Genomic DNA, 24,717 nt, shown 5'->3' with positions numbered 1-24,717 from the left:
AGGGACAGTGCCCAGGCCCAGAGTTCAAGCCCCACGACCGACAAAAAAAAAAAAAAAAAAAAAAGCTAAACCGAGGAAACTGACTAACAGTGATAGCAAGGAATAAATGAATCTTTTCTATTCAGCAATAATAAGATAATTTTTACCAATGGAACTGAACTTTGAAAAGTTTCAGTATGTCCTTAGAGCCAAGAGTATGCTTTAATATCAAACAGAAGTAAAATTCCTAATGTGCAGAGCTGAACTGTATAAATTAATGGTAACCTTTGATTAGATCTGGCATAATTCATACTAGCTCTTATACCAATGTAGTTAATTTCATGCTACATCCTTCATTTTCATACACAGTTATACAAAAGAAAGTGCTTTACTAGTATAAATATTAAAACCATTCTGTATAAATTAAGATCATTAGCATAAAACTAACCATGCATATTTGTATTTTATTGTCTTAGAACACATTATAATTATCTGTAAGAAATAAAGGCACATCAGAAGGCTAAGCATAAGTCTGAAGTATGAATTAGCATGTAAGAATAACATGTCTTTGAAATAAATGCTGCTTATTGGATCATTAGTAACAAGTACCTGGGGGACGATGCACATCTGTAATCCTGCACTTGAGAAGCTGAGGCAGGAGGATCACTAAGCCAAATGGTAAGACTCTGTCTCAACCACTGCCAACAAACAAAAAATACCAAATATCCTAAGGTTGGTTACTATTTGAACTTCAAGGATGCCAAGTGAATTAATAAAAGATAAATTTTCATTTTTATTATCCAATGTGATATCAACAAAGGAAAATGGGGGTATGTTTGTGTCTGTGCTCAGGTTTGAAAAATTACAAAGTCTATTCAAGGTAATTGTTTAGCTTGAATCCAAGTACAGTAAAAACTTAAGAGTCAAGTCAAGCCTTCCATCTCAATTAGTTACATTTAAAAAATGTGTTTGGTTCTGGGTTTTATTCCTCAGCATTACATAAGCAGAAAAAAGCCAGAAGTGGCACTGTGGTTCAAGTTCTAGGGCACTAGTGTTGAGCCGAAGAGCTGAGGGACAGCGTCCAGGCCCAGAGTTCAGCCCCCATGACCGACAAAAGTGTTTGGGTGAAGTTATGATAAGGCAATATAGCAAATTTTTCCATTTGGAAATTCAATCCATGGCCTGAATCTTGTAATGCAAAAGGATAAAGGTTGAATTTTAATCACAATAAAAAATAAATAACAAGCTAGGCGCTGGTGGCTCACACCTGTAATCCTAGCTACTCAGGAGGCTGAGATCTGAGGTTCATGGTTCAAAGCCAGCCAGGGCAGAAAAGTCCACGAGACTCTGATCTCCAATAAAACACTAGAAAACCGGAAGCGGCTCTGTGGCTCAAGAGGTAGAGTGCTTGCCTTGAGCTGAAGAGCACAGGGACAGTGCCCAGGCCCAGAGATCAAGACCCACAACCAACAAAACAAAACAAACAAACAAACAAACAAGCTGTTTGGATGATGTATATACAAGTTTCCAGACTGAGTCTTGGTAGTAAGCATGTGTTTTGGGATCCAGATAGCTTATTATGAGCCTGACCTTGAAAATTTACAGTCTGTGTGCCTCAGTTTTCCCACATGTCTAGTGGAAATAGTAATACAGATTACCACAATCACTTATGAAGATCACTAAATTAGCTAATATTGATGAAGCTCTTAGAACAATGCATAGTTCACAAAAAATAATGCTTATGTTTATTATTAATAATGCTTTAAAATGTGAGATATTTTCAAAATATCTACTGAAATGGACTAAGGGCATACTAATTAAAAACAAGGCTACATTAAAAAAATCTACATTAAAAATACTTAATGAGTAATATTTATTTTATGTTAATATGCTAGCCATTTAAAAATTATGTATTTTCCAAGTTGACCACAATTTTATCCTCCCTTCTTGACTAGTGGTTTTCACTTTGGCTATAAATCAGAATCATATGAAGGATTAATAAGACAGTAACAAATAGAACACAAACACCCATCAAGGCCTAATTCTCACACTCTCTGATTCAAATAGAATGAGGAGGAGTTTCAAGCACTGGCAATTTTTACCTAACTGCCTAGATGGTTCTGCTTCTGGCCAACAAATTTACTTCTTACAATTTTCATAACTGCATCTTTAAATGAGGTGGGAAACCCCACTAATTTATTACGTTGTTTAAAATTCTAAATAAAGCTAGTGAAGTAAAATGCTAGCAAAGTAAAACATGAAAGAATACTGATACCAATCTTGGTAACATCTAGATATCTATTTTAGATTAGAAATAACTCTGGGAAGTTTTCTCACTTTATACAAATTAAAAATATGAGGTTAGACCCCAGAACTCAGGGTGATAACACACGCCCTCTTTTAATCAAATGACATAAATACAGAGGAAACTAAAGCAAAACAGCATCTTCGTAAAAATGAAAAGTTAACTAGGAAACAATTTTCATGCTCAATATTTTCTCACCAAACAGAAAACCTTTATTTCTTCAGAATACTTAAAATTCACTACCACTGGCTGGGAATGTGGCTTAGTGGTAGAGTGCTTGCCTTTCATGCATAAAGCCCTGGGTTCAATTCCTGATTACCCCATACATAGAAAAAGCTGAAAGTGGTGCTGTCTCAAGTGGTAGAGTGCTAGCCTTGAGCAATAAGCAGCTCAGGGACAGTGCTCAGGCCCAGAGTTTAAGCCCTAGGACTGCCAACAAACAAACAAACAAACAAACAACCCCCCCCCCCACTACTCCTTACTACCTTGCTAGTAAATACCTATCTTCAGAATAATACTAGCAAATAATACTTCATGAACAAACACAAGTGGTTCATAAGCTGGGCGAGTCTGTGGCTCACATCTGTAATTCTAGCTACTAAAGGAGGCTGAGATCTGAGGATCAGTTTGAAGCCAACAGACAAATCTGTGAGACTCGTATCTCCAATTAACCAGTAAAAATCCAAAAGTAGAGGTATTGCTTAAGTAGAGAACACTAGCCTTAGGATGAAAAAGTCAAACAAGACTTTGGGGCTGAGTTTAAATCCCGGTACTAGGACATACATGCATGCGCACGCGCACACACACACGTTCATTTTCAACATTGGTAGGTATTTAAAGATGGTCAGTAAGACACTTCTGACCCAAAATTTATGTGTGTGGGTTTTTTTTAATTTTAAAAAACCACACTGCTGGGAAGGTGGCTCAGTGGTAGAGTGCTTGCCTTGCATGCATGAGGTACTGGGTTCGATTCCTCAGCACCACATAAAGCAGAAAAGGTCGGAAGTGGTGCTGTGGCTCTAGTGGTAGAGTGCTAGCCTTGAGCTGAAGAGCTGAGGGGCAGTGTTCAGGCCCAGAGTTCAGGCCCCATAACAGACCTAAATAAATAATAAATAAAAATAAAAAAATAAAAAACCACACTAATTTTCTACCACTAGAAATTAGGTTTATCAACTTAATTCAGGGACTTAAAAATTTGTAACAGCTGGTATGGTGATACATACCTATATCTCAACACTTAAGAAGCCAAGGCAGAAGGATTAAGAGTTTAAGGCCAGCCTATGCAACATATGAAATGCTGTCTCAACAACAAATAGGACTAGTGGCATGGCTCAAGGGTACAGTGCCAGTTTAGAAAGTACAAAGCTGAGTTCAAAACCCCCAGTACTGCCAAACAAATAAACTTTTATTCCTTTTATCTTAGCATTCTCTTCTTCTTCCCTTCCCTCCCCACTGCTGAACTCAGGGCCTTGAAGCTCACTAGGCAGGAACTCAAATGCTTAAGCCACGCCTCCATCGAGCCCCTTTTACTCTAGCTATTATAGGGTCTTTTCTTTTGCCCAGGCCTGCCTGGACCAGTTTGATCATCAGATTTATGCTTCCTGCCATAGTTGGGAAGACGTGTCTATTGAGATAAGCATCTCTGGAACTTTATCGCTCAGACTGAACTGCAGTTCTAATGATCCTCCACACCTTCCACATAGCTGAGATGATAGGTGTGTTTTACTTACTTTGCTTATTTCTTACTTTAAAAAAAACTATTTAAATCTAGGGTTTAGAGTCATGATCCTAGCACTGAAGAAATAAAAAAGAAAGAAAAAAAAGAGAAGAAAAAGTATTTGGCAAAAATAATTTAATTACACTGTTACCTGGGCTCTCCCTACATAATAAATGAGAAAAGAATAACACTGTTTACCTACCATGTGGGGGATACTTACAAATATTATTTAATTCTTACAATAACCCAATAAAGAAATTCTCCTTCATAGGAGGAAATGGTGACACAGAAGTATAGTGACTTGCTTAAGATCATACAAGCAAACATCATTACTTCTTCCAAAAAGAAATATCACTATGGGTTAATATCCAATGAACAGATTTCCCCCAGAAAGCATAATTTTTCTTGTCAATGTTTCATTTTAAACATTTAAGTGTTATAAATCATAGAGCATCTTAAGGCTTTTTAAAATAAACATTAATTCAAAGCACTCCAATCATATAGCCCCAAATTGTGTTTCAACATGAGTTCTGTTAAGCAGTGGTATGTATCTTAGTCATTTTTGTGGCTTCCTGTTCTTCCTGTTAACAGCTATTGATAAACTTCCTCTGTTCTACAGAAACCATTTCAGTGTGCTAGAAGAGCACTTTAATCTGAATTGGACCACCCTTTTACCTTTCTTAGCCAAATCACCAAATGATCTATTACAACAAGAATTTACCATTCTGCAAAAGAAGTTAGCAGGTAAGAAAAATTTCACACATAGGCTATTTGATGTGATTTGATTTTAAAACCCAAAGAATCATTAGTATTTTTAACTTGAGTTCAATCTCGATAGTTAAAAATGTCTCTAACAAGTTTTGTGGTTTTGTTGCATAGAATTAAAAATATTCAATGTCAAGCTTGCTTTAGACAAAAGTTTTCAACTAGGTTTTTATATTGTAAACCCTTTGAGGTCTATTCAATCAAAATATTTGTTAATTTATTTTTGTAATTAAAAGAAACAATATACAGTCATGACAGATAAAGCTGAAGTTTAGAAAATACAACTAGATTCCGGGAGATATGACTGCATTTACAACATAAAAATATTAATTATTAAAAAGTTTAGGTATCAGGTTATATCTTGGTGCTCAGTGCAGTAGTGAACTTACTAAGTAGAGTTATGTGGACTCCCCCATCATCACAAAGAAAAAAAATCTAACTTGGTTTCTATAAAAACTTCTCAATCCATAATATAATCTACAGATATAAATCTTTTTCATTTTTTAATCCCCTTTAGTTTCCATAGTAAAAATATCATCTTGCCTTCACTTAATTTAAAAAGAAATTAGATGGATATTAATTATCATGTTTCATTTTTATACAAATAGAATGTTATAGTTAAGTAATAATGAAGACATGAAAATATTCTAATTTGTTTTAAAAGCTTCCTAAGACAAAACTGTTAAGATAAAATGGGTATACTATTCTCACATTAACTACATATCTATGTCACATATTCTTATCTGATCTTTAAAAAGGACATAAGATACAAATAAAAAGTACAAAACTGTTACTTATATATAAACTATGTGAGCAAACTGGGCAATTACAAAGTCAATTTGTCTTTTCAATAAAAATTGCAGAGTTTCAATAGGTCTATGTTTTTGAAGAATAATAAATCTCATAATGGGTGATAATCTAGTTTAACATTTCATAGATACTTATGATTCTCCTAACATGTCATAGTGGCCTTTTTATCTATTTGAGAAGCTAGAAAATATATATTTTTAAATTTCTCTAATAAAGAGTTTCCTTTTCTTTTTTTTTTTCAGTGCTGGGGGATGAACCCAGGAATTTGCATGATAGGCAAGTGTTCTACCACTAAGCTCCAGCATCAGTGTTAATGCTGGGCTTAGTACTACACATGTCTAATACATGCAGACTCCTACCCCACTGCAACTGTGTTTAAAATGCTTATTATTTAAGACTATTTACATCTTCCTCTTCTTTAAAAAAAACTTTTTAAATATTCAGGAAAGGGCAAAATGCAAATTTAAACTTCAAAGTGCCAGCCTAAAATAATGAGGAAAATATCACAATGTGAAGGTAGTTAAATTTGGATTTTGCCTGAGATTATAAAGGATTTCTAGAGAAGTTCCACATAAGATTATGTACAGGCAATTTGGAGTAATTAGCAGATGCGCTTCTAGGTAGTGTCAGGGAGGAAGATAAACAGGCAGGAAGTGGACAGGGGAGAAGAGGGAATCTTCAGGATTCTTATAGAAGCTAGGCAAGCCTAAAATGAAGGTTAAGTGGGTTTGAGTACTCATCTACTCAAGGCCTCCAGCTTGGACAGACTAGTTCCCTGTATTGTGGATGCAGACCAATGACAGGAGTACAACTGTGTGCCTGTTTCTCTCATCTGCACCTCTCTCTTCAAACTTCACTTTACCCACTTCTATCTTCTACAAGAACTTACTGCTCTTCCCAGACATTTGTTAACTTTTCTTTTCAATATCTTCTATCAACCGATCCTTCCCTTTCCATAAAATTTTTGCTTTCTATAAATTTTGTTTCAAAAGTGGTAAACTTAGGCCCAGTGCCAGTGGCTCATGCTTGTAATCCTAGGTAGTCAGGAGGCTGAGATCTGAGGATCACAGTTTGATGCCAGCTCAGCTAAGGAAAGTCCATGAGACTCTTATCTCCAATAAACTATTCAGAGAAAGCCTGAAGGAGAGTTGTGGCTCAAGGGTAGAGTGTTAGTCCTGCGCACAGAGAGGCTCAGAGACAGAGACTGAGTTCAAGGCCCAGGACAAGCAAAAAAAAAATTTTTTTTGTTTCAATTTTCTCTTTTGGGTTATTTGTTTTTCTTCTGTTATTTTTCTGTTCCACATTAAGTTTTTCTTACTATTACCTGGTCCCCACACAGAAACAATATATACTTTAGGTACAAATCATATATTTGACACTACCTTCATTACCTTTGGAAAAAAAAGTTTAATTTTTACATCTCCTACTTATTCTTCTTTAAGTCTTTGATGCTTTAGAGAAAAGTTTTCAACTAGGTTTTTATATTGTAAACCCTCTGAGGTCTATTCAATCAAAATATTTGTTTGATGCTTCTTTTCTGGACTACTTTGAATTGCTATAGTAGGATACTAATAGATTCCAGTATTATGATGTAGAAAAACCTAGGAGGGTAAACTGGGAGAAAATGATGAGAGAGTTCCAAAATGGAATTCTGTAGTTAATATTGTGCAAACAAGTAAAAAAATCTCACAATGAAGTTTCTAACAACTTCTTACTGACATTAAGGATATAAACCTACTAAAATTGATCTTACCAACTAAACTGGGTTTCAAATTAGGTTCCTGTTTTCACCATTTCCCCTATTTCCTTTTTCAGCTAACTAAAAAGAGGAACGGTATTTTTTTAAAAACTAAATTATTTTAAGCCGTCACAAAAGAGGAAAACATCTTCGGCTGAAGACAATTCATGGCCTATATCTTCTGCTGCTCTGGAAGCATTTTCTAAAATCATTTTAAAAGTGAAACATTCAAGAATAACATTTTCTAACAAAGCCCTTTTTTGGTAATCTACAAAAATAGTGAATTGGAACTGCATAGATTATTTAGTTCTCATGTCTATGCCAAAAATTCCAAATCTGTTCCTTTTTGCAAAATGAATAAAACATTTTGCAAAACAGATAAACTGAATTTACTGAGCTGCATTTGGTAGTGCATTCATCTAATCTCAGCATTTAGGAAGCTGAGGCAGGAACATCCTAAGTTCAAGGCCAGCTTGGGTTACACAGTAATAGCTCATCTTAAAAACAAGCAGAACAAAACACCCAGAATTTACTTACTTAGATTTTACCTTTTTTGTTTATACCTTGGTAGAAGTCTTTTGGCAGTAATAGGGTTTGAATTCAGGGCCTTAAGCAGGCTATCAATTGGGCCATATTTCCTAGTCCTTTTTTCTGTAGTTACACACACACACACACACACACACACACACACACACACACACACACACACACACACACACACTCTCTACAATCATACACTCATGCTTGACTTGTTCTTTGACATAAAGTCTTGTAATTTTGGGGGGAGGGGTAAGGGGAAGAGGCCTTGAGCTTGGGTTAGCCTTGAACCATGATTTCTCTATCTTTACTATCAATTAGCTGGGATTACAGGTGTGAGCCACCTCTGAAAGAAGTCTTAATAAAAGTGAAAAAAGAAGCTGCATGCCAGTAACTTACACCGGCCAGTAGTCCTAGCTACTTGGGAGGCTGAGATCTGTAGTTCAAAGTCAGCGCAAGCAGCAGAGTCTGTGAGACTCTTATTTCCAATTAATCACAAGAAAAGCTGGAAGTGGCACACTGTGGCTCAAGTAGTAGAGTGCTTACCTTGAGCAAAAGGAGCCCAGGGACAGTGCCCAGGCCCACAGTTCAAGCCTCAGGACTGGCAAAACACAAAACAAAACAAAAACAGCAAAAACCCCACCACAAACAGTGGGAAAAGTGAAATAGAAAGAAGAGGACTAATATGGATCAAATGTTTACTGAGTGTCTAATATGGAAGGTACGTTTACTGAAGAGGAATCAAATTATGAGGCCTGTGGGGTAGAGAAATTACATAGATCTTGGTACAAATCCTTACACTTAAGTCATTTCAATTTATCTCTTGATTTGTATACCACAAAGCCATTCCTCTGAAGCCATTTAAAGGTTCAATGAAACAAAATACATGCATCATCAGTGTTAAAACAACACATAGTATATGCATGCTTAGACAAGGTCCTTTTTTTTCTTCTTTTTTTTCTTTTTCTTTTCCTTTCCTAGGTCCTGCCCCTCCTCCTTCAGAATTCTCTTTAATCTTGTTTGAGATGAGAGTGATGAAAAGACAATGTGAAAAGCCAAGCAATAAAAAAAAAAAAGAGCAAATTACATGTGGAAGTAGGGCATGATATCACGATGTTAGGGGCTGGGAAGGTGGCTCAGTGGTAGAGCGCTTGCCTTGCATGCCTGAGGCCCTGGGTTCGATTCCTCAGCACCACATAAGCAAAAAGAAAAAAGCCAGAAGTGGCGCTGTGGCTCAAGTAGTAGAGCACTAGCCTTGAGCTGAGGGACAGCGCCCAGGCCCAGAGTTCAGGCCACATGACCGGACCCCCCCCCCCCCAAAAAAAAGATGTGGGCATTTGTTCAAACACACAGAAGCAAAGATAGCAAGAATACAAATGGATGATTCTAGGTGAAGAGTACTCAGGGAAGTAAAACTTCCATGAAACCAAAAAAATCTCAGAATAAAAAATTGGTAGACTAAGCCAGGTGCCAGTGGCTGTTGTGCTAGCACTTAGGAGGCTGAGGTCTGATCACAGTTAACAATCTCCAATTAACAAGAAATAAACAAGAAGTTAAACTGTCATTTAAGTAGCAGCACTAGCCTTAGCAAAAAAGCTAAAAAGCTAAGGGATAGCATGCAGACCCTACGTTCAAGCACTGGTATTGGTGAGCACTGTGTGAACACACACACAAAAAAAACTGGTTGACTCAAAATTGCTAAAAGTTGGTGGCCCAGGTATAAAAACAAACAAAAACCCCTAACCTAAACTGTGTGAAAAAAAAATGAACAGCTAATTAAACAATAAAAAACAAAAAAAGCCGGGCACCAGTGGTTCACACCTATAATCTTAGCTACTCAGGAGTTCAAAGCCAGCCTGAGCAGGAAAGTCCATGAGACTCTTATCTCCAATAAATCACCAGAAAAGCAAAAGTGGTGCTGAGGCGCAAGTGGTAAAGTGCTCACCTTGAGCTGAAGAGCTGAGGGACAGTGCCCAGGCCCAGAGTTCAAGCCCCACGACTGACCAAAAAAAAAAAAAGGAGAATTCAAACAATTGTGCAAGATAAAGACAGATACAGATATGCAATCAGAAGGGCAAAAAAGGATAGACTTGGAAAAAAAGAATACATCCATAGGGTGAAAAACAGCATAATTAAAAGTGTTTAGGGTAAAAAATGTGTATTTGGAAAGTATGAAAAGAAGAAAAGTCAGTTTAGAAGTCTTGTCTCAACAGCAATCTCAAGCAAGGGAGCACTTAATGTAATTCATCATAAGCAGGAATTCTAATGAGAACTTTAAAGTAAGGCTTAACACCATGGAGAAAAGAGAGACAGATAACATGGAAATCAATCGTGTATTTTTTTCCTTACTAAAATGGGGCAATTTTGGAATACACTTGCAATATCACTCAGCAGGTGAAAATGGGAGGAAGGAGAGTTTGAGCCCAGCTTCAAAACATAGCTAGTTCAAGTCTAACTTGGGCTATATAGTGAAACCCTGTCTCAAAAGCAAAACAAAACAAAACAAAAACCCACAAAGAACACTCATCCCCAAAAAGATGGGGTCTCATTTTATTATCACTGCTTTACCAGTAGTAGAGGGATAACCAATGAAAACTACTCAAAGCATGAAAGTCTACTTTTCTTTTTCTGCCCATCTTGAGGCTTGAATTCAGAGCCTGGGTACTGTCCCCGAGCTTTTTTTGCTCAAGGCTAGCACTCTACCACTTGAGCCACAGCACCACTTCTGGCTTTTTCTGCTTATGTGGTACTAAGAAATCAAACCCAGGGCTTCATGCATGCTAGACAAAAACTCTACCACTAAGCCACATTCCCAGCCCAGAAAGTCTACTTTTAAAACCTTTAATTGTGCCTTGGAACAGAACAACAAATGTCTCTTCGATAATCTACAGATTAATTTTAGTTTTTTATCATATATAACATTGAGGTTTTGCTTTCCTTAAGAAATAACTGACAGTTACCACTATGTTTGGTATAGTACAAAACAAGTATACTCAGAGCTGAAAGTTGTCTTGGTATAGCTCTTCACTTTAAAGTAAGGCAGAAGTGGACAGATTGTGTGACTAGTCTCATGGCTTAATAGGTAGTAAGGTGGCAGAAGCAGAACCAGAACTTAATTCTTCAAGTTTTACTCTCTGCCACATCCACAAAAAACCCCAATGTGCTTCCTTTTTCATGCCTGTATCTTCATCCCAAATGGATCATTCCTTTGCTAACTTAGTTCTTACAGACCTTTTAAGATTCAGTTCCAGTTTTAAGTCTCTGGGAAACTGACCCTGAAACCTGTCCAGGCTAGGTTAGTTCCACTATGTACCCCTGAGTAACTTTGTGAGGAAACATCAAATGACTGTAATTATTTTTTCCTGGTATTTCAACCACAAGAATATGAACCACTTGAAACTATTTTTTATGTTAAACCTAGCCAGAACCTGACAAAAATCTAGTGGTCACTAATACATGCCTAAAAGTAGCAGCAGGCTTACTTGACTATGACTTGACCAAACTCAGAGATCACTAAGATTCTGACCCTAAGAGTTGAACTGATTCTTTTTAAAACTATGGGATATAAGAACACAGTGCTAGATCGTGAGGTCTAGCACAAAAATTACTAATACAATAAACTGTGTATAAGAACCTTAGTGGTGGGGCTGGGAAGGTGGCTCAGTGGTAGAGTGCTTGCCTTGCATGAATGAGGCCCTGGGTTTGACTCCTCAGCACCATATAAGCAGAAAAAGCTGAAGTGTCAGAGTGCTAGCTAGCCTTGAGCTAAAGAGCTGAGGGACAGTGCCCAGGCCCAGAGTTCAGGTCCCATGACCAAAAAAAAAAAAAAGAATCTTAGTGGTATGAATAACCAAAATATCAATTTCATTAGAGTAATTAGTTTTGAAGTGAAGATGGATTCCATTTTTAAACATGTCAAATTTGCTGATAGTGATATGTACACACACACACACACACACACACACACACACACACACACACACACACACACACACACAGAATAACCACTAAGGAGCATACAAATGGACTTAAAAAAAAAAGAAGATTTAGTTTGCTTATGTAGACCTGGGAGTTATGGCATAGAAGGTCTGAAGAAGAGTTTTTTTTTCCCCCCTGGTCCTGGACATTTGTGTTCAAGGCTAGTGCTCTACCACAGGAGCTACACTCCATACACTCAATTTCTGGCTTTTTTGGTAGTTTTAGTAGAGATAAGAATCTCACAGACTTTTCTGCCTGGGCTGGCTTCAAACTGTTATCCTCAGATCTCAGCCTCCTAGTAGCTAGGATTATAGGCTTGAGCCACCAGTGCCCAGTGAAAGAAAATCTTTGACTCATAAAGTAGATAACTGCAGATCGGGAGTTATGTCATGAAGATGTGAAGAAAACACAAAGAAAAATTTTGAAACAGAATAGGTAAGGGTGATTTCTGAGTATCAACTATCTATGAGAGGCATAAGGGAGAGTAGTGGAAGGTCATGGTTGTCTTACAAAGAGCTAGTCAAATACTAGTGAAGGAATAGTCAACTATGTCCAATGGTGAAGAAAGGGGAAAGAGAAAAGTAAGGACAATAGGATTATGGTAGCAGATTGTCACTGGTATTCCTCAAGGTAACAGGATCATTTGTACACATTTGTAGGAACAGAGGGTAAAAAGAACAAGTACCCGGACCTAGCACACTGAACTATGCACTTAAGAAGTATGAGCTGAGCTGAGGAGTTAATACTGTTAATAATGTTAAGGAGAGAGGGGCCACAGGGCCAAATACAGATCCAAGAATTAGAAGACCACTACCCAGGAGGTCCAAATGCTACATAATGAGTTGGACTATACAAGATTTGTTTATAGTAACCTATGGTGAGTCAAATGTAAATTAGCATAGTAAATACAAATCAGGTGTCTACCTGCTTTTTATGTCAGTCATTCTAATGATGGTCAGTGTAGGAGAAGGTGGAAGGGAAAAAGAAAAGATGGAAATTGAATACTTTTGAAACATATTGGAAGTATGTATGAAAACAGTATAAAGAACCTCAATGAGAGTTTTTGATCAATACAGAGACAGTGATATAGAGGATGAGATTAATTGGAATATATTGTAAATATGTGTGAAAATAATTAAATTTAATTAACAATGATCTCCCATTTCAGTATAACTGATATAATAAAAAAAGAAAAACAAATGTAATTTGACATCAAATGATATGTCTTTTTTCTTTCTTTTGTTGTAAAACCACTGGTAAGGAAGAAATATTCTAAAATGGATCGCAAATATTTCATCATAATTTTGTTTTGTGAATACATGAACAATGTATTTTTCTCAGAGACAAAGGCCATACCAGAAAAGGAGCCACAATCTGCTTTAATTACATCATCAGTGCCATATATCTCAACTAATTCTCAAAACACAACAGGAAATGCTTTGGATCAACTAACACAATTCAACAACATTTCTTCTGGACAACCAATATCACCTGCCAAAATCAACGCTGAACAACCAACACCGGCTATTTATGTTTCTTCTGGGAAGCCAGCAGCTCACACTTCTGGACAACCTGACAACAACATCATCAGTCTACCAATTCCAACCATCAATACCTCCTTTCTACAAACAGCACCGCCTGTGTTCACCTCTGCTAGACAACTACCACATTCTCCCCATACTTCCACTCCCTCTCAACAATCACCATTACTTGTTTATAACTCTTCTAAAACACCAGTGGTACCAACTGTTCATAATCTATCCATACAGCCAACACCAACTGTTTACTTACCTAAGACTATCAATGTACCGAGGAATACACCAGTGTTCACCTCAAAACCTACCAGTAACAAAAGAATTCCACATAAAACTAATTATAATGCAATAGCTGCTATATTAATTGGTATAATTCTGATTTCTATGTTGGTAGCTATACTGATGATCATCCTATGGAAATGTTTGAGAAAACCAGTGTTAAGGGACCAAAATTGGGCAGGTAGATCTCCATTTGCTGATGGAGAAACTCCTGACATATGTATGGATAACATTAGAGAAAATGAAATATCCACAAAACACACATCAATTGTTTCACTTATGACCTGGAAACCAAACAAAAGCACACATATAGTAGATGATTTAGCAGCTAAGTTGTTTGAATCAAGTGAAAATATTGGAGATGCCATCAATTCCAAAACAGACAAAATAAAAGAGCCAGGAACTGGCACATCAGAGGACAGTGCTGACCGATCAACTATTGGTACTGCAGTTTCTTCTTCAGATGATGCAGATCTGCCTCTTCCACCACCTCATTTTGTTGATGTGGAAGGACAAGACAAGAACCAGTCAGACAAACCCCCAATAACTGCATCTTCTTGTTCAAATGATTCTACTTATCTTCAACCATCTCTGGACAGTCTAAATCAAGCCTCTGAAGATGATAATTCTGAGAACAAACAACCATTTCCATCACACTCTGACTTACTTAACTTGCCCTTGCCACCAGATTTTACCAAGAGTCAAGAAGATTTCAACAATGAGATCCAATGTCAGGAGTTCTCTATTCTTCCTGCCTCTGATCAAGATCTTACTGAATCCTTGCCACTGCCACCACCACCTGAAGAACTGTTGTAAATACTTTTTGGCTTGTCTTCCATCCATGAGTCCATCTTTTATTGTTCTTTGTGTGATGAACAATATAAAATGAAAACTGTAGCCAATTCTGACTTCTACTCAGGAACTACCTGAAATGTGCTCAAAGCTTGTATGTGTATGCAGAATGTTTTTCTGTATTACAGAGAAGGGTTTTTTAGCTATAGTGCTTATCTTTTTTTGAACTCAGGGCCTGGGTGCTGTTCCTGAGCTTCTTTTGCTAAAGGCTAGTGCTTTACCACTTTAGCCACAGTTCTACTTTTGGCTTCTACTGAATAGTTTATTGGAGATAACAATCTCAGTGACTTTCCTGCCAGGCTGGCTTCAAACCACAATCCTCAGATCTCAGTTTCCTCAGTAGTGAAAATTATAGGCCTGAGCCACCAGCACATGGCTACAGTATATCTTTAAAGAACTGTATATTTTGTACAGAGCATGATAGAAGTCAACTGGAAATCAGTAATACATATACTTAATATTACCAGTAGATTTGTTTCCTGTAAAGTTGCATATAAACTTGAAAAATAAAGTTTTATTTTTCTATCTCAAACTTTGGCATGGAGAAGAATAAAAGATACATTCTTCAAGTTTTAAATGAACACTTAGTTCATGAAGTCTTAAGGGAGTAAGGGACTAAGTTTAAGGTTGGGGGGTGGGGGGTTGTTTTGTGTTGCTGTTTTTAAATGCCAGTACTGAGGCTTGAACTCAAGGCCTCATGTTCTTGCTTGGCTTTAGTTGCTCAAGGCTGGCACTCCACCACCTGAGCCACACTTGCAGTTTGTCTTTTTTTTTTTTTTGGTGCCAGTCCTGGGGTTTCAACTCAGGGCCTGGACACTGTCCTTGAGCTTTTTGCTAAAGGTTAGTGTTCAACCACAGCTCGACTTCCGACTTTTCTGGTGCTTAATTGGAGATAAGATTCTCACAAACTTTCCTGTCTAGGCTTTGAACTATGATCCTTAGACCTCAGCCTCCTGAATAGCTATGATTATAGGCCTAAACTATTTGCACCTTGGTTTAGTTTGTTTTTAACTCATCTTTTTTTTTTTTTTTTTGGGGGGGGGGGTTGGTCATGGGGCTTGAACTCTGGGCCTGGGTGCTCTTCAGCTCTTCAGCTCAAGGCTAGTGCTCTACCACTTGAGCCACAGTATCACTTCTGGTTTTCTGTTGGTTTATTGGAGATAAGAGTTTCGTGGACTTTCCTGCCAAGGCTGGCTTTGAGCCATGATCCTCAGGTCTCAGACTCCTGAGTAGCTAGGATTACAGGCATGAGCCACCAGATAATTTAAGCCAGGCTTAAATTATCTTTTAAATGTACAATTTCATCATTAACCTCATTACCTGACAACTGATCTTTGTGAAATACCAGAACAGTGATAGGCCAAACCTGTCAAAGTCTAACTTGTGGAGATTTCAACTTGTAACTACAGAAGTTCTTCTTTGTCCATCAAGCGCATAATTAACCTTTGAGATCCTCTTACAGTTTTGGGATTTTTCAAATGAAATACAGCATGTTTATGTAGCATTAGTGGTCAAGAAATTAACAAAGCCGCATCTATAATCATAGCCAGGGACTTCACATACAATGCTTATCCATTGATCTTCAGGTCTCCCTTCCTGACAATTAACACTTAGTGCAGAAGTACTTTCTTGAACTTTGTAAGCATGATGTTTATCATATTACATTAGTTCTGTCTAACACATTAAAATATTTCTTTCATGTATTTTTCAAACTTACCACTTTTAATTTTTACAGCAAGCAATCAGGAGTTTAAGAATTTCTCCTTATTCTTTTGAATTTAAGTATTTGAGCAAGGGTAAATTGGACACTTTTGTCTTTGAAATGTCTTCAATAATCTTTTTTTGTTTGTTGTCCAAGACCAGGCCTTGAACTCAGTATCTGATGCTTTTGCTCATTGGTTGGCTGGCACTCTACCATCTGAACCATACCTCCAATCACAACTTGCATCATCTTAACCCACCTCATTTCACATATTAAGGGCTCTTTTCACAACTTTGCTCCTTTCCACCATCTTTTTTCCTGTCCTTTTGAAGGATGGGAATTAGGAAATACTCTTACTCCAGGTGCTGGTGGTTCAGGCCTGGAATCCTACCTACTCAAGAAGCTAAGATCTAAGGATTGAAATTCAAAGCCAGACTGAGCAGAAAAGTCTGCAAAACTATCTACAATAAACCAGCAAAAAAGCCAAGTGAGGGCGTGAGGTCCTGAGTTTAAGCCCCACTACTGAAAACAAAGGAGGGTGTGTGTGTGTGGGGGAGGGGGTTAATTACACGACACTTTTAAATGTTAAAACCACCAAAAAATATTAAAAGATATGTGCAAACTAGGAAAAAAATAATTGTACATTTAATCAAGATAAAGTGCTAATGTCCTTAATAATTAAAATTCTCCCAAATAGGGTAGGAGAAATGATAAATAGTTGTAAAACAAAACAAAAAGAGTCAAAAAGAGTCCTATTTCTTTGAGAATTTCACAATAAAGTTTGAACAGTATGTATGGCCCTAAACTTGAAATGAGAAACATTGTCACTACTATCATTGTATTAGTATTATATACATTCAGACCATCTGAACATGATACAGATTAAACCCAATATTTTTTGAATCTATCAGCTAAAGAAACAATGCATCCTTTCAAATACAAACACCAGGAAAGATAACAGGAATTGGTAACTACTTCCACACTTGTATAGTGAGGCTTCCTAAAATTAAAGAAAATGAAGTGCTTGCTGGGAGCCAGTGACCCATGCCTGCAATCCTAGCTACTCAGGAGACTTAGATCTGAGAATCATGACTCAAAGCCAGCCCGAGCAAGACAGTCTGTGAGACTCTTACCTCCAATGAACTACTCAGAAAAAGCTGGAAGTGGCATTATAGGTCAAGAGGTAGAGCACTAGGCCTTGAGCACAAAGAGGCTCAGGGACAGAGCCATGTCCCTGAGTTCAAACCCCAGGAGCAGGGGAAAAAAAAAAAAAAAGCAACTATGCTTGGTAAATTGATATTTAGTCGAAACTCTTTTTGGGGGGGGGGTCTGGTCGTGGGGCCTGAACTCTGGGCCTGGGCGCTGTCCCTCAGCTCTTCAGCTCAAGGCTAGCACTCTACCACTTGAGCCACAGCGCCACTTCCAGCTTTTTTCTTTTTGCTTATGGGGTGCTGAAGAATCGAACCCAGGGCCTCAGGCATGCAAGACAAGCGCTCTACCACTGAGCCAACTTCCCAGCCCTAGTCAAAACTCTTAAAGTTCAATAGTATACACAGGAACTGGCATATCTACAAATGCCCCAAACAACCCATTCTCTATACTCTTAACGATATTTCTTCCTTTTTGTGCCATTACTAAAGCTTGAACTCAGGGCTTTGAGCTCTCTCAGCTTCTTTGCTCATGTCTGGCACTTTATCACTTAAGTCATATCTCCACTTTCAGCTTTTTGTTGTTTCCTTTGGAGATAAAAGGATCTTCAAGAATGGGTATTAGGAAATACTCTCATGCCAGGTGCTTTGGATTGATTTGTCTGTTTGGTCTGGCTTTGAATTGTGATCCTCAAAATCTCTGCCTCCTTCACGATCTCTGCCTCCTTAGTAACTAGAATTATAGGCTTGAGACATCATTGGTGGCTGGACTAACAATATTTATTTTATTTTTTTATTTTTATTTTTTGTCAGTGGTGGAGCCTGAGCTCTGGGCCTGGGTGCTGTCCCTCAGCTCTTCAGCTCAAGGCTAGCGCTCTACCACTTGAGCCACAGCACTACTTCCGGCTTTTTTTACTGCTTATGTGGTGCTGAGGAATCGAACCCAGGGCCTCATGCATGCGAGGCAAGCACTCTACCACTGAGACACCTTCCCAGCCCCAGGATTAAAAGTATTTATGAATGTAACACTTTTTAACACATTACAATTGATGACTGTTTTCTGAAATCCATAGAAAGATTCTAGAGCCCAGATAAAACCTCAAAATAAAGTGGCAATAAAACACCTAATCAATAATAAATTTGTAATGTTGCAGACTTATAAAATGTAGGTAATTCTGAAGGAATGTTAGTTTTATATAAAAAGTAACTACAAGAAGATAGCTTCTTTTTCAAGAAAATAAACGAAGAGATTTCTCCATGTGTACATTTCCCTACCTGTCTCTGTGGGGGTATTAGCTGTTTTCATCACTTCCTTCTATGGTCTTGTCTCTAATTTTTTGTAATAACAAGGCAAATTGGCCATTCTGGAAATTGGTTTTGAGCATCATAAATCTGATCTCATTTGAAAAATTTACTATGATTTTCTTTTAAATATATTTCATATAATTGTAAATTAACTTTTTCAAAAAGAAAATACAAAAGACTAAAAGTCACTTGAAATTGATTTTTAATCTCTAAACTATAAAAATCACATATATCTGAAGGAAACACTACTTATATCTAAGAGTAAGTTTTAAGCATTTAATCCTATACACGTAATCCTATACACATGGTCAATGTTATTATTTTTTGCCTGTCCTGGAGAGCTTGAACTCAGGGTCTGGGTGCTATCTCGAGCTTTTTTGCACAAGGCTAACACTCTACCTTGAGCCACAGCTCCACTTCTGGCTTTTTGGTGGTTAACTGGAGACAAGATTCTCATGGACAGGAGCTGGGAAGGTAGCTCAGTGGTAGAGTGCTTGCCTTGCATGCCTGAGGCCCTGGGTTCGATTCCTCAGCACCACATAAGCAAAAAGAAAAAAGCCGGAAGTGGCGCTGTGGCTCAAGTGGTAGGGCGCTAGCCTTGAGCTGAAGAGCTAAGGGACAGCGCCCAGGCCCAGAGTTCAGGCCCCATGACCGGACCCCCCCCCCCAAAAAGAAAGAAAGAAAGAAAGATTCTCATGGACTTTCTATAACTTAGGCTGCCTTCAAATCTCGATCCTCAGATCTCAGCCTTTTGAGTAGGCAGGATTACAGGTGCAAGCCACCTATGGCTGGCAAAACATGGTTGTTTTACCACAGGAATTGTTGTAAAGCCTACAGTGTTCATTTAAAATGTAGCCTATTTTAGGTTTGATTTCTAGGACTGCAAAAAAGTAAAATAAAATCAGTGTAGTCTATGTATAGCCATGGTCAAATAATCCTTTATATTAGGAAGATAAAGACAAAATTAACATAATTAAATATTTCTGTATCTCTTCAAAGGAAGATGAAATACTTAAGTGGTTGGTAATTTTTAAAAGTTGATTAAATATAACCCTAGTGAGGAAAGGCATAAAATCAAACAGATTGTATTTATGACATTTAAAAAGATGACATGATAACATTTAGAAAAGAACAGTGAAATGCAGGAATTAAAAATAGTCAAATTAATGTCTTAGAAATCTATCCATGAAGATCAAATCCATTTTCAGCATGTAAAAAGAATATAGAAGGCATTAAATCAAACCACAGATTCTCTTAATGAGGAAAACGTTGAAATGTGAAAGCCAAAGCCAGAAAATTACAGGAAAAAGTAGAGGCCAGTTCTAATTTTACATGAGGTATTCCATTCTATAGCAAGTATGAGCTATAGAGGTATGCTCAGTCTGTAAATAAAAAAAAATTATCCATTCTGTTGCGTATGCACCTCTTGCAATAAATTTGAGTCAGCACCAATGACGGCTCTGCAGTCTTCTTATGTGGGGCTGATCAGGTGGTTGCAGAGCTTCAGCTCACAGCAACACAATGCAGCTGAGCAGGCAAGCGCAGCCCACAGCCAGAAGCCGTTCCGACTCTCCAGAACAAGACGACCTTTAAGCCTCAAGTTTCCTGGAGAAAATGAGATGCTGATGCTGAAGACCACACTGTGGTAAGCTCTCATTTAAATTAGTAGGAGACAGTCTTTGGATTTTTTCTTTTTTTAAGAAAAAGCCATGTTAGAATTGAATATACATTCAATAGCAAGTGCATGTATCTGAAATTTGCTGCAGTGACTGTTGAGGGTTTTTTTTTATGTTCATTTTGCAAATATTCACACTGCTTTTCATTTAGAATTAATCTTGAAACATACAGGAAAATGTAAGGTTAAAGGTATGATGTTGGTGTGGGTTTTTCAAGTGCTTTAAAATGATCTTACAGGATATATATATATATATTTATATGTATGCATATATATATATATACTAAAAAGGATGAAATGTCAAAGAATTGCTTTATTATCTAAATAGTATCTCATCTTATACTATATGCTGAGTCTTATAATACTGCAGAGATTTGGAAAGCAAAACAAAACAAAAACCCAGACATGACAGCCATTTTTTTCCGAGTTAAAAAAAATATCAAAAATAGTAATAGCTTAAGACTACAACTCTTTATTTGCAGATAATTCCATTTTATCGCATTAAGGCTACGAGATAAATAAGAATGTAATGAAAGAAGAGAAAAATAAGAGAAAAAAATGCAGGCAAGAGTAGGGGGAAGAGAGTCTCTGCTACATAGCCCCAATTGAAGAATCTGATTAGGCATTTGGACTATAAATGAAGGGGAGCTTTGTTAGTTTAATCACTGGAACAATTATAAAAGGACTCAAAAACAAGGAGGTTTATTGAAATTTTTGCCTAATGCTAACTGACCCATGCAGATGCCTAATTTGTATTTGCATAATAAAAGAAGGGTATATCTGTTTGTTTCTAGGCTTTGATGGAATATCAGATATTGAAAATGTCTCCCTGCTTGTTCATCCTTCTGTCTCTCACACCTGGTATTTTATGCATTTGTCCTCTCCAATGTATATGCACAGAGAGGCATAGGCATGTGGACTGTTCAGGCAGAAACTTGACTACATTACCATCGGGACTGCAAGAGAATATTATACATTTAAACCTGTCTTATAACCACTTTACTGATCTGCATAACCAGTTAACCCAATATACCAATCTGAGGACTCTGGACATTTCAAACAACAGGCTTGAAAGCCTGCCTGCTCAGTTACCTCGGTCTCTTTGGAACATGTCTGCTGCTAACAACAACATTAAACTTCTTGACAAATCTGATACTGCTTATCAGTGGAACCTTAAGTATCTGGATGTTTCTAAGAATATGCTGGAAAAGGTTGTCCTGATTAAAAATACCCTAAGAAGTCTCGAGGTTCTCAACCTCAGTGGTAACAAACTTTGGACAGTCCCAACCAACATGCCCTCCAAACTACACATCGTGGACCTGTCTAATAATTCCTTGACACAAATCCTTCCAGGAACATTAATAAACCTGACAAGTCTCACACATCTTTACTTGCATAACAATAAGTTTACATTCATTCCAGATCAATCATTTGACCAACTCTTGCATTTGCAAGAGATAACTCTTTACAATAACAGGTGGTCATGTGACCATACACAAAATATTACTTACTTACTAAAGTGGATGATGGAAACAAATGCTCATGTGATAGGGACTCCTTGTTCTAAACAAATATCATCTCTGAAGGAACATAACATATATCCCACACCTCCTGGATTTACCTCAAGCTTGTTTACTGTAAGTGGAATGCAGACAGTGGACACCATTAACTCTCTGAGTATGGTGACTCAACCCAAAGTGACCAAAATACCCAAACAATATCGAACAAAGGAAACAACATTTGGTGTCACACTAAGCAAAGACACCACCTTTACTAGCACTGATAAGGCTTTGGTGCCCTATCCAGAAGATACATCCACAGAAACGATCAACCCACATGAAGCAGCAGCTGCAACTCTAACTATTCATCTCCACGATGGGATGATTACCAACACAAGCCTCACTAGCTCAACAAAATCATCCCCAACACCCATGACCCTAAGTATCACTAGTGGCATGCCAAATAATTTCTCTGAAATGCCTCAACAAAGCACAACCCTTAACTTACGAAGGGAAGAAACAACTGCAAATGTAAAGACTCAATTATCTGTGGCAAGTGCTTGGAAAGTAAATGCTTCATTTCTCTTAATGCTCAATGCTGTGGTTATGCTGTCTGTCTGAGGGTCTACATTTTCTGAAACTAATGAAAGCATCCTCCCTGATGTACAGTTGGAAAAATATGTCCCTATCTAACCAGTGATCCAAGCTATATTAAGTATTCAGGAAGTCAGTGTTACATTTCTGACTCTGATGTAAATGAAGTAACCTGTCTTAAAAGAAGTGCAGTGTCTTGGTACTTGCTGCTATTTTACTGTCTTAAGTAAAACTAATGAGTTTCTTTAAAAAAAAAAAAAAGAAATGCTTTCTTTTTAAGGCTTCAATTCATTGCATAAATATAAAGCATCTAAACTTTAATATGTATTTTATGTATGTTTACACTGTCAAATGTCTGGGGAAAAAATAAAAGGTCTATGCTCATAATTGTGTCATTTGGTTTTCTACTCATACTAACCAATTAATCTATCTAGTAGAATCAACCAGGCCTAACCATTTTTAAGGTGAATGAAATTCTGTAGTGTCCCAAAAATTTGCCAGTAGAGTAAAACTGGGGCTGCTACCCTATGAATGGTTATGCCACATCATTATTTATACACAAGCCATAGTTGTTTTAAATCTAAATGATGTCCTGCTTCTGAGGAACTCTTGGCTACTTTACAGATTACATAATGCATAAAAGCTCTTAAAAAGGCTAGAAGACACTAGACCTTGCATTTTAATAAGGAAAATTTAACTGTGTGTTTATATTTGAGAAATGTAATACTAAAAAGTTTTAGTTTAACGACTTACAAGGGAGTAGTTTTAGTGCATATTTCCTTTTTCACTTACTGTTGAAAATCTCATTTACAAAATTAAAATCCTACTACCAGTGCAAGAGAGAGACCTTATCTTTTACATAATCAGAAATAAGAATGATTCACCAAAATTAAAAATAATATTAATTTAAGGATAAAATCATGGAGTATAGCAAACTTGGGCCACTCTGAGGGAGTGAGGGAAGGAGAAGAGGAAAGTGACAAGAGATGGAGTTTATTTTTTGATGCTGCAATCAGGTAGTGACTGGGCATGGGACAGATCTGACACTCCAAAGCAAACCAGAAGAAACTGAGAAATTTCTACAAATAATAAAAGTAAGTCACCTTAGACAAGAATCAGCAAAGTAAATTCTGAAACAAGGCAAGATTAAAATGCAAGAGAACACATGTGAAATTTGTAAGCTACAAATGAAGCTTTTAATTTGTGAGGCATAAGGAATAATTCAACATAATTTCAAGCATTCCTACAGGTGAAAAAGAAAATAAGAAAAATTTATAATTCCTCTTCCTAAGAATTTTTTAAGTTCAAAGAGTCTTTTTCCTGGCTTAAGAATAATTCTATTCAGAGAGAAAGTAAAATAACTCCTTCCTTCCTGTCCTGGAGCTTGAACTCAGGGCCTGGGCACTATCCCTGAGCTTTTTTTGCTCAAGGCTAGCTCTTTACTACTTGAGCAACAGTGCCACTTCTGGCTTTTTCTGCTTATATGGTATTAAAGTCGAACCCAGGGCTTCATGCATGGTAGGCAAGCACTCTTCCACTGAGCCACATCCCCAACCAATAACAGTATTATACACTTTTTTTTTTTTTTTGGCCGGTCCCGGAGCTTGAACTCAGGGCCTGGGCACTGTCTTTGAGCCTTTCTGTGCTCAAGGTTAGCACTCTACCACTTGAGCCACAGCATCACTTCTGGCTTTTTCCATTTATGTGTTATGGAGGAATTGAACCCAGGGCTTCACGCATGCTAGGTAAACACTCTACTGCTAAGCCACATTCCCAGACCTATACATTACAGAAAAACAACTCCTCTCTGTACTAATGTAGGTATTTGAATATTTTTCTTCTTTTTTTTTTTTTTTGGGGGGGGGGGAGGTCTGATTGTGGGGCCTGAACTCTGGGCCTGGGCGCTGTTCCTCAGCTCTTCAGCTCAAGGCTAGCGCTCTACCACTTGAGCCACAGCACCACTGCCGGCTTTTTTCTTTTTGCTTATGTGGTGCTGAGGAATTGAACCCAGGGCCTCGTGCATGCAAGGCAAGCGCTCTACCACACTGAGCCATCTTCCCAGCCCCAAATATTTTTCTTCTTAAGCAAACCTAACATGTTCACTATATTAGATAATGTATTAGGGATTCTCACAAGAAAAGGAGATGTTAGAAATGATTTTAAGATGCTTTACTTTTCCAAATAGGCATGCTGTCTCCTCTCGCTTCCAAACATTGACCTATTGTCTTCACCATCTATGACAGAGGCTAACTGGTTAGACAGTGCCTACTCTACACTTGTGTCTTGTTTTAAGAAAACA

General features: G+C 37.5%; 3 protein-coding genes across 14 annotated transcripts in view; 2 read left to right on the top strand and 1 right to left on the bottom strand.

The window, feature by feature from the left end:
* Nf1 (neurofibromin 1) overlaps window positions 1–24,717 on the bottom strand; it is a 243,895-nt gene that overhangs the window by 53,735 nt on the left and 165,443 nt on the right. The gene's annotated exons all lie outside the window — the stretch shown is intronic.
* On the top strand, window positions 48–14,729 carry Evi2b (ecotropic viral integration site 2B). Of its 6 annotated transcripts, none has more exons than XM_042691712.1 (3): window positions 48–859; window positions 4,621–4,745; window positions 13,171–14,729. In XM_042691712.1, exons 1-3 carry the CDS (start codon window positions 804–806, stop codon window positions 14,457–14,459), a joined length of 1,470 nt encoding a protein of 489 aa, XP_042547646.1. In that variant the 5' UTR covers window positions 48–803; the 3' UTR covers window positions 14,460–14,729. The 6 variants fall into 6 exon arrangements, with proteins under 6 accessions (XP_042547646.1, XP_042547636.1, XP_042547670.1 ...); XM_042691743.1 differs by lacking the exon at window positions 48–859 and adding an exon at window positions 12,495–12,497 and having other exon boundaries at window positions 4,678–4,745; window positions 13,095–14,729; XM_042691702.1 differs by lacking the exon at window positions 48–859 and having other exon boundaries at window positions 4,532–4,745.
* On the top strand, window positions 4,681–22,805 carry Omg (oligodendrocyte myelin glycoprotein). 2 transcript variants are annotated; one of them, XM_042691753.1, is made up of 2 exons: window positions 4,681–4,745; window positions 21,120–22,805. In XM_042691753.1, exon 2 carries the CDS (start codon window positions 21,126–21,128, stop codon window positions 22,443–22,445), a length of 1,320 nt encoding a protein of 439 aa, XP_042547687.1. In that variant the 5' UTR covers window positions 4,681–4,745; window positions 21,120–21,125; the 3' UTR covers window positions 22,446–22,805. The 2 variants fall into 2 exon arrangements, with proteins under 2 accessions (XP_042547687.1, XP_042547681.1); XM_042691747.1 differs by lacking the exon at window positions 4,681–4,745 and adding an exon at window positions 19,382–20,295.

The sequence above is a fragment of the Dipodomys spectabilis genome, unplaced genomic scaffold (genome assembly GCF_019054845.1).
Source record: "Dipodomys spectabilis isolate Male_0828 unplaced genomic scaffold, ASM1905484v1 ptg000004l, whole genome shotgun sequence".
NCBI lineage: Eukaryota > Metazoa > Chordata > Mammalia > Rodentia > Heteromyidae > Dipodomys > Dipodomys spectabilis.
This window is presented reverse-complemented; position numbering and strand designations above follow the sequence as displayed.